Source organism: Pongo abelii, chromosome 9 (genome assembly GCF_028885655.2).
Source record: "Pongo abelii isolate AG06213 chromosome 9, NHGRI_mPonAbe1-v2.0_pri, whole genome shotgun sequence".
Classification (NCBI taxonomy): domain Eukaryota; kingdom Metazoa; phylum Chordata; class Mammalia; order Primates; family Hominidae; genus Pongo; species Pongo abelii.
The window spans coordinates 92,469,731-92,479,989 of NC_071994.2; the positions used below are offsets into that span (position 1 = coordinate 92,469,731).

At 37.2% G+C, this 10,259-nt stretch overlaps 1 protein-coding gene across 2 annotated transcripts; it reads left to right on the forward strand.

The window, feature by feature from the left end:
* The first annotated feature begins 4,288 nt into the window (after positions 1 to 4,288).
* On the forward strand, positions 4,289 to 10,259 carry LOC129047291 (tripartite motif-containing protein 49D-like). Of its 2 annotated transcripts, XM_024255456.2 has the most exons (6): positions 4,293 to 4,703; positions 4,889 to 4,984; positions 6,720 to 6,950; positions 7,666 to 7,688; positions 8,563 to 8,660; positions 9,760 to 10,259. In XM_024255456.2, the coding sequence occupies exons 1-6, from the start codon at positions 4,293 to 4,295 to the stop codon at positions 10,257 to 10,259; spliced, it is 1,359 nt and encodes a 452-aa protein (XP_024111224.2). The 2 variants fall into 2 exon arrangements, with proteins under 2 accessions (XP_024111225.2, XP_024111224.2); XM_024255457.2 differs by lacking the exon at positions 6,720 to 6,950 and having other exon boundaries at positions 4,289 to 4,703.

Sequence of the window (10,259 nt, forward strand, 5' to 3'; positions counted from 1 at the left end):
ACTGGACTTTGTGGCATAGACAAACTTTCTTATTATTATTCAATGAAACACTCACGTAGGACCTACTGGGAAGGTATTTTGCAGATGTAACCAGAGGTCCTACTCTTGTAACTAGCAAGTGTGCCCAGGTAAGCCTGACTTCATCAGTGAAAGTCCGTTAAAGAAAGACATAGGCATTCCTTGAACAACATTTAAAATAGCGAATGGGACTGTCATCTTCCAATTGCCCCCTACTGACTTTGGACCAAAGCTTTGAATCATGACCATTGGGATCCAGCCAGCTGAGGATTTTTCTTCCTAACTGACATTAACAGGGATCTCATACTTCCTCAGGCAGCCCACCAACTGTGGAAAACAGTTCCTTGCACTTAATTCATATGTGAATCTCCCTAAGTATACATATATATTATGGGTTCTGCTTTGATTTTTGAACCTTGACAGAAGTTTTGAACCTTGACAGACATAGGGCTGACAGATTTGTCTTCACTGTTCTGACACTCTTGAATATAAGTCTTGTGGGGGCTATTGGCAAAGAATTCCTCTGTCAGAAAATATTTGAGTAGCGGCTTCTGAAAACTCTTTTCTTTTTTAAATTGTCACATGACAACAAAAATATTTGTTATAGAAAGAAAAATATAATCCATCCCTATCATTTGGATTCTGTATTTGTGAATTAGCCTACATCCTAAAACTTGTTTATAATCCCCAAATTAATTACTATATTGCATTTCTAGTCATGGTAGAACATCATGCACCATGGGGAGAAAAGCATGAAAATAATAACTCATATTTCACCCATGAGATTGGCAAAGTTTTGTAAATTCAATAAGAGACCTCAAATTAGTAGAGTGATTTGGTTAGTCAGTGATTTCTCTTAGAGTGGTAGAAACCAAAAAAACTTTTATCTTCCTGTTGGACTTCCCTGGGAATAGCCTATAAACGTACTAAAGCAGCATTTAGGGCTGGAAGAGGTGGTTTATGCCTGTACTCCCAAGCGCTTTGGAAGTCCAAGACCGGAGGATCACTTGAAGACAGGAGTTGGAGAACAGCCTGGGCTACAGAGCCATATACTGACTCTATGAAAAATTTTAAAAATCATTAGCCAGGAGGGATGTTGTGAGCCTGTAGTCCTAGCTACTTGGAAGGCTGAAGCAGGAGGATCCCTTGAGCCTTGGAATTCAAGGCTGCAGTGAGCTATGATTGTACCACTGCACTCCACAAGGAGACAGTTTCTCTAGAATAAATAAATGTGCCCTTAGAGGAATGCCTGTATCTTGGATGATACATCAATAAACAGTATAAAATGCATCTTAGTTAATTTCCAGTGTATGTCTAATCTGATAGGATTTAGGTTACATATGATTCATTTCAGTCATGGTTTTTTAAGGAGTGATGATAATTTAATCAGCGGTGCAAAGGTGTGATCTACATACTGCATAAACCTAATCATCTTATTCTCAACCTTTCTCAATACTCCACCCACTTAAAGAGGTGGGTGTGGTCTTCACAGATTCTTATAAAAGGACATAGAAGAGACAAGCTCAGTTTTCTCCAAAGGAGAAGGAGCGCACTTAGAGGGAGCTGTGTTTTGGTGATCTCTGAAATTCAGTACTGCGGCGAATGAGCTTCTGACCTTGAGGAGTACTTCACAGAATAATTTCTCAAAGAATCATTGTGGGAACCATTCAAAGAAACCAGCAGTGAGTGAAACTTATATTGATAAAATTATATCTTCTTTTCTTTACAAAATAATAAATTAGGGTGTTAAAAATATCTCATTATCTTAAATCTACACAATGATACCACTTGTAATTCATATTCTTACTATAGATTTTATGAATTGTGAGAATACTAATTGTTGTTATTTGGCATTTTCTATGATTCTTCAATATAGTTTTGAAAAAATTGAAATATCTAGTGTTTGCTGCAACAGATATGTATTCATAATGAATATATGGAGTTGAGATTTATACATGTATGTACACATAGGTGTGTGTAAGTATATGTGTAATGAGTGTATTAATATTATACAATTGAATTGAGAAGACGTGAATGAATGTTAATTCATTCAGCATTTAGACATAACTTTAAATTAGTAAGGTAATGATGAGAGATGCAAAATAGTGAAACTGAAAAAAAATGAGAAGGCTCCCCAAAACATCCTAGTTTGGAAATAAAAACACAATTTTTTCACCCAATAAATATATAAGATATAATTTGATACGTGATGGTGGTTGCCATCTCACTTGATACTTAATCTTATTAAACGATGAAAAATTCCTTAAAATGACTTAGATGACCTCTGGAGAATATTTACAATTCTAAGATTTTTCATTTCTTTTACTAAAATTCAGCAGTGTTATCAAATAAAGGAGAGTAAAGAAAAGGACTTAAAATTGCCAAAGACCATAGTTTATATATTAGTCAGGGCTCTCCAGACAGACAGAATCATAGGATGTATATGTATACATGTAGAGATACATTCATGAGCCATTTCAGTCAAACACAAACCACACATGGTGGTCACATAAGATTATAATACCAGTATGTTTACTGTACCTTTCCTGTATTTAAATATGTTTACATACTAAATAATTACCACTGTGTTACAATTGCCTACAGTATACAGTACCGAACATGCTGTACAGTTTTGTAGTCTAGGAGCAATAGGCTGTACTGTGTACCATAGGTGTGTAGCAGGCTATACCATCTAGGTTTGTATAAGTATATTCTATCATGTCAAAACAATAAAACCACCTGGCTAGGTGCAGTGGCTCATGCCTGTAATCCCCGCACTTTTGGAGGCCATGGTGGGCAGATCACTTGAGGCCAGGAGTTCAAGTCCAGCCTGGCCAACATGGCAAAACCTCATCTCTACTGGAAAAAAAAAAAAGGAAAAATTTGCCAGGTGTAGTGGCATGTTCCTATAATCCCAGGTACTCAGGAGGCTAAGGCAGGAGACTCGCTTTGACCCAGGAGGCAGAGGTTGCAGTGAGCCAAGATTGCACCACTGCACTCCAGCCTGGGTGACAGAGTGAGCCTCCATCTCAAAAAGTAAATAAATAAAACCTCCTTACACATTTCTCAGAACATATATCTATCCTCAGGCTACACATGATTCTACACGAGAGGGAATTCATCAGGAAAATTCGTTTGGTTGATTATGGAGTCTGAGTGGTTCCAAATATAGGCTGTCTTTAAGCTGATGGCCTGAGGATACTGGTATCTTGACTGAGCTCAAGGCTGAAAGCCTCAGAACCAGCTTCAGGAGAAAGAAAGAGGAAATTGCCTTTCCTCTGGCCTTTTCCTTTTATCTGAGCTACCAGCTGATTGAATGGTGCCCACTCACATTGAGGGATGATGGTCACATTCAGCTCAGCAACTCACAGGTCTCTCTCCTCTGGAAACACCTTCCCAGACTCACCCAGAAACAATGCTGCACCAGTTCCCTAGGTGTTGGTTAATCCAGTCAGACTGATACCTAAAATTCACCATCACACCATAGAAATATAATTACACCCCTTTAAGTTTAACAAAAGTCCTACTATATGTTAGTTCAGAGTTTGGGTATCCCTAGGAGAAGTTAATTTAATCCTTGAGAAAATAAAAAGGCCCAATATCTTTAATGATTTTTTCTCTTCTATTCAACCTAAATTGGTTTAATTGCTGTCTTTCATTTGTTTATTTGGTTGGTTGATTGGTTTTTCTATTTTGTTTTGGTTTTGGTTTTTTATTTTACTTTAATTTTATATTATTTTAAGTCCTGAGATAAATGTGCAGGACGTGCAGGCTTGTTACACAGGTAAACATGTGCCATGGTGGTTTGCTTCCCCACTGTTGTGTCTCTCTCTCAAAATATATCATAGAACCCTCTAGCCATCTTCTCGTATTTCTTTGGCCAAGGCAGTTTTTCCCACTCTTTCATATTCATTCAGCAGTTATATGAAAGAAGAATAGGAACAACTACAATTTATTCTAGGCCACTTAGAATCAAACCCAATTTCCAGATCCACATTCAGAAAAATGGGAATTTGAATAGATTAGTATTATGTTACAGTCAGGAACTATGAGTAGAAGGGGTTGTGAGTCACCTAGTCAGTCATATCTAATATAATGCTGGGAGGCTCTCTCTGTGTGAGATTTTTATTTTTGTTACGGAAGAAATAGTTTGCTGTGCTTTAATGAACACTGTCAAGAGAAGAAACTATAGCTGTCACTTATCTCCACATGTTCAGAAGCTTTTCATCAACCCAGACCCCAAAATGACATGTTGCTCTTTCTTCCTCAGAAACATGAATTCTAGAATCTCGCATGTCTTCCAGAGGGAACTCACCTGCCCCATCTGCATGAACTACTTCATAGACCCCGTCACCATAGACTGTGGGCACAGCTTTTGCAGGCCCTGTTTCTACCTCAACTGGCAAGACATCCCAATTCTTACTCAGTGCTTTGAATGCATAATGACAGCACAGCAGAGAAACCTCAAAACTAACATTCGATTGAAGAAGATGGCTTCCCTTGCCAGAAAAGCCAGTCTCTGGCTATTCCTGAGCTCTGAGGAGCAAATGTGTGGCACTCACAGGGAGATAAAGGAGATGTTCTGTGAAGTGGACAGGAGCCTGCTCTGTTTGCTGTGCTCCAGCTCTCAGGAGCACCGGTATCACAGACACTGTCCCGTTGAGTGGGCTGCTGAGGAATGCCGGGTAAGTGATGCCTCTGGAAATCTATTTCTATAAAGGACACATGAAATTCCTGTGGGCCTATTTTCTTGGAGATTGCGATTTACTAGGGACTTATTTGTCTCTCATTCTGGGACCCCTCCCTATGAAATGGTCTGCATGTTACTTTATTGTCTTCACTGGTGCTTCAATTTATGGCTCTTTTGCAGGAGAAGCTTTTAACGAAAATGCAGTCTTTATGGGAAAAAGCTTGTGAAAATCAGAGAAATCTGAACATGGAAACCACCAGAATCAGCCACTGGAAGGTTAGTCCTGTACTACGCTACCTTCTCCAGGAACTTACGTTGGGCAAATGGGTGACTCTTAAAATAGGAACTTCATATCAAACCGTAATGTTTCTGGGAGTCTATAAAAAAAAAAAAAAGAAAGAAAACATTGAGAAAAAGTGGCATCATTTCTTATGTAGAATAGTATGACTGCTAGATGGGATTTCTAACACAACCATTGATGTTACCCAAAGCATGCTGGTTTGTTTTCATACAGACATGTAGCTATACACCAACAGATGCAAGAAACTGGATCATCTCACAGCATTCTATATGTGCTGGCTGGATAAACGCTGGGCATAAGAGTTATTTGGCAGTATGGAAAGCTCAAGTGAACCTTCTGAGCCTGGGTCAACATTATTCTGAATGCTGGTGGACAAGTAGTATTTGGAATTGCATGGAAAATTTGAGGCAGAAAGAGTGACAGGGGAAATCTAGGGCAACCATGAAATTAAGAATCTCAACTAATTAATATTGAATAATACACAAATATGATGAGAAAAGTGGTGAAAAATATGGATTTGTGTCTTGAGGGACACATGCAAACACGCCCAAAATACAGGCACTAGTATCTAAATATAAGGAGAACTCTGATGACTTCAGAGAAATATTAAAAATGATTTTCTCTTTGTGGATGTATACTCTGAATGTATGATAGCTAATATTAGTGTGTTGAAAAGTATTTCATAAGAACCTAGTCTATGTTGAATATTAAATTAGAAAATTTGCCAGTATAGAAGAAAGAAAGTATCTTTCTCCTCACAAATCATACAATCCAAATGAAAGAGGCAAAAATGGTCAACATGCAAATATGTGCAATACATGATGTGTTCGAGTGTGGTAGGTTCTTTGTTGGAGAATAATCAAGCAGGGAAGTAGAAAAGGACAATAGAGGCCAGAAGCTGAAGAATAGTGTCTGAGTTTCAAACAGGGTGGTCAGAAAAAAGATTCACTGAGAAATTCAAATTGAATAAAGTTTCAAATAGGAAGGGGAGTACAAAAGTGTGTATGGATGTATATGTGGACCATGAGTGTGTATATATGTATAGGTGTGTTTGTGTGTGTGTGTGTGTGTGTGTGCAAAATTCTAGTTGGAGAGAATAGCATATGCAGTAATTTTGAGTTTGTGTATATTTGGAGACCTGGGGAACCGCAAAGAAGTCTATGTTTCAGATTGGGATGACTTAGAAAAACAATGGAAGGAAATGAATTCAGGGAGACAAAGATGGCCAAATCATAAATGCAGCCTTATTAGGATAGGTTCTGCTGGGTGAAATGCATTTAGCTGGACATGTTAGTCTAAGGTCATTTCACATATAATGAGTTTAAGCAACTTGTTACGTATCTCAGAAATAGAAATAATTATTTCCTTTCTAGTAACTATAGCTCTATACTCCAACTCTTAAGCGTGAACTGTTCTTACTTTTCCATAAATATGGGTTGGAATAGAGAAATTCAAACTGTTGTTGTTTTTTTTTTATTTCCAACTATCTTGGAACACACATTATCTTGAATAAATTAAATGTAATTGGTCAGATACATCTATGTTGATCTTTATGCAGAAAGAAAGGAAAGGAAAAAAATTTGTGGATTCTAAGGACTGGCAAGACAGAGGTTTAAACTATTGGATGTTCAAGAGACAAAAGTAATCAGTGAGACTTAATAGGAGATGGATAAATACATTTCTCTTTTGACTAATCCATTATCACTGCAGGATTATGTGAATGTAAGGCTAGAAGCTATTAGAGCTGAGTATCAGAAGATGCCTGCATTTCATCATGAAGAAGAAAAACATAATTTGGAGATGCTGAAAAAGAAGGGGAAAGATATTTTTCATCAACTTCATTTAAGTAAAGCCAAAATGGCTCATAGGATGGAGATTTTAAGAGGAACATATGAGGAACTGATGAAAATGTGCCATAAACCAGATGTGGAGCTACTTCAGGTACAAACTCACAGAGTGCTTTCAGGTTTTTGGCTACTCACATGCATAAGTATTTTCCTCATGGCTGAAATCCATCTCCTTACCTTTATTTCCATGATGTGTTTCCAAAAACACATTCGCATAACTAATGCTACTTTATTGGGAGAGTATAGCCCCGCCAAGGGATTCTACCAGGCCAAAGATCCCTCCTACTTTATCCACCAGCCACAAAACATTGTGGAATGGTCAAGGTAACAGCCCCAATAACTATTCCCCAACTAAGTCAATAATACATTCTGGGTCGTCACACATGTATAAAATAGTGGGTGATTCATTTACATTTAGGTTAATTTGAGGACATGGCAAGATCAGAAGTTTTGGGAATCTGGGCTCACATTAATGTTATTGTGGGAGCCACTCATTTGGGTAATAGGTTCTGGGAAAGATGACTGAGTAGGTTATTTGAGGTTATCATGGAGCATAGACTCTCTGGGCCTCTTCTCCCTTCACTTCTTTAGAGAATGTCTTCAAGACTCAGACCTTCCCAGGACATTAATTAGTGACAATACGACTGACTGGGTTTTTCATTACAGAAGAAATAGAAAATGCTTTGCAGAAGAGAAGATGGTAGGGAAATAATATCTTGAGGAACTGACTCCAAATTTCACACTGAACTTAATGAAAGATGCATCTTGTGAACTGCACTAAATCTTTCTTTTTTTTTTTTTTTTTACAGGCTTTTGGAGACATATTGTACAGGTGAGTGTGTACCTGTATTTTAGCATATGTTCTTTCACTTTCCACGAATATCAAAGCAGGCTCTACCAAAGTCATGGCATAAATGATTAAGATATTGATACTTCTTTATTTTTTTTGCATCTACTTTCGTTCCCACACCAAAAAAGACAAGACCACTAAGTAAATAAATACATAGATAAATAAATAGTGAAGTAAAATTTCAAAAAAACATGTTTATTCCTGATTTTGTTTTATTGATTAAAAGCCTGCATAGGTGAAAGATGAAGTTTTGTTTTGTGGATGGTGAGAAAGTCACCAGAGGAAGCAGGAGAGAAGTGGGGGAAGTATTTTAGCAGTGAAAATGTTGATGATTTGTTGTTCATACCTATATACATATCAGTTAACAGTTCTGAAAAATAGATTGAAAAAACTGTGGAGTGTTAGAACTGTATAAGTTTCTAGGGAAGCTTGTTTCTAAAAGGCGGGTCTAGCTGCCTAGAACAAGTTTCACATTCTTTATCTTGAAAAGGAAGCAGCAGATGCAGCAGTCTCCCCAGAACCCCGCTATTTCAGACAAAGATGTCAGGGGAGTCTGCCAAGAAGTGGAACGCAGAATTTCCTTTCTAAATATTCTCAAGGCCATAAGGCTAAGGAACCTTACCCATTTGGGGCAAAAAATAAGAAAGATCAGACTGAATTCTGACTCAGATTCTCCCACTATGCTTTAAAATTCAGAAACTGTAAATAGAAATTAATTTCAAAAAGGAAGGAATAATTTTTGAATTATCAAATTTATGGGTTCAAAGGATTCTCACAAAATATCTTTAAAATACAAGTAGTGATTTTTATTTATTTTATGGCTGTAGATGTTGTAACTGCAGGTTTTTCCTTGCAGGAGTGAGTCCGTGCTGCTGCACATGCCCCAGCCTCTGAATCTAGAGCTCAGGGCAGGGCCCGTCACTGGACTGAGGGACAGGCTCAACCAATTCCGAGGTAAGTCTCCACCCATAGGCAGCACTCCCACTATCTAAATATTATTATTGTTAGGATCACATAGGTAATATTTCACCCTTTATCAAATATTTTACTACTTTATAGACATAAGTGGGCAATATAATCATGCAACCCTTTTGTATCTGTGTCTGTATAGTCAGATTTATAGCATTAAGTTTGAAAGATAGTGAAAAACAAATACATTATGGCCTCCTATGTACTGAGTAATGTAATTGGAAAAAGGAGTAGTGTAGCAAATTTAAAAAAGGAGCAAATGGAACAGTGCTCAGATTGAAGTTGAGTTATTTAATGTTCAATACAAAATTTTACATTTCTGTAGTGTATTCATTTGAACAGCTAAGAACTGTTCTTTTGGGGAATATAGTTCACTGGAGATTCTTGGGGTTTTTAAATTTTTTAAATGGATATATATTATGTATTTCCAAGAAAATTAGTTAATGGGTAAAAATAAAAAGAAGAAATCATTTTGTGAATGCAAGTAAAATTACAAACTAAAAGAAGTTCAGTTTAATTGCAATATGAAAAGCCACAGGTTAAGTCTAAAATCCAGCTTCAGCCCCAAGCTAGCATGGAGGGCCACAGAGAGACTGGTAAAAGATTTTGCAGAAATCTGCTTTACATTATCAGTTATGACATGTACTTACGGATTTTTATCCAGTTATCTAGAGCGGTTCTTGAGTAACTGAAAATCTTCACATTCTTTCCAAAATGATAGCAGTAGTTTTTAAGAATAAGAAACATTTCTAAATAATGATCTTGATAACAGCATAGCATTTAGGGCATATAATGTGCAAATTTTGCTTTGAAAATTGGATTGAAAGAAGTTGGTCTTACATTTGGCTCTTAATATGTAAGTTTTCAAAACATTTTTAATATCTGTAGTTAGCATTTTGTTTGTCTTGTAGATAATAATAATCATCTCTATACTTTATTAGAAGTTACAAGCAAAAGTGTCCTTGTGACTTTACATTTCCTGGTAAATTAACTTCTTGATAGAACAATTTTTGCTGATTTACACATGCCTATGCATGTTTTCTTTCTTTCTCTTAATTAATTAATTAATTTATTTATTTTGCAGTGGATATTACTCTGCATCATAATGAAGCCAACAGTCATATCTTCCGATGTGGAGATTTGGGAAGCATTTGTATTGGATGTGACCGTCAAAATGCGCCCCATATCAGTGCAACACCTACAAGTTTTCTTGCATGGGGTGCTCAGAATTTCACCTCCGGCAAATATTACTGGGAGGTCCATGTGGGGGACTCTTGGAATTGGGCTTTTGGTGTCTGTAACAAGTATTGGAAAGGGAAGAATCAGAATGGCAAAATATACGGAGAGGAGGGACTCTTTAGCCTTGGGTGTGTTAATAACAACATTCAGTGCAGTCTCTTTACCACCTCCCCAATGACACTGCAATATGTCCCAAGACCTACCAACCAAGTAGGTTTATTCCTGGATTGTGAAGCTAGAACTGTGAGCTTTGTTGATGTTAATCAAAGCTCCCCTATATACACCATCCCTAATTGCTCCTTCTCACCTCCTCTCAGGCCTATCTTTTGCTGTATTCACCTCTGA

Coding starts and splice junctions, on each gene's coding strand:
- LOC129047291 (XM_024255456.2), top strand. CDS start 4,293: ATGAATTCTAGAATCTCGCATGTCTTCCAGAGGGAACTCACCTGCCCC. Junction 4,704..4,888: donor GGGCTGCTGAGGAATGCCGG/GTAAGTGATGCC, acceptor GCTCTTTTGCAG/GAGAAGCTTTTAACGAAAAT. Junction 4,985..6,719: donor CCAGAATCAGCCACTGGAAG/GTTAGTCCTGTA, acceptor TTATCACTGCAG/GATTATGTGAATGTAAGGCT.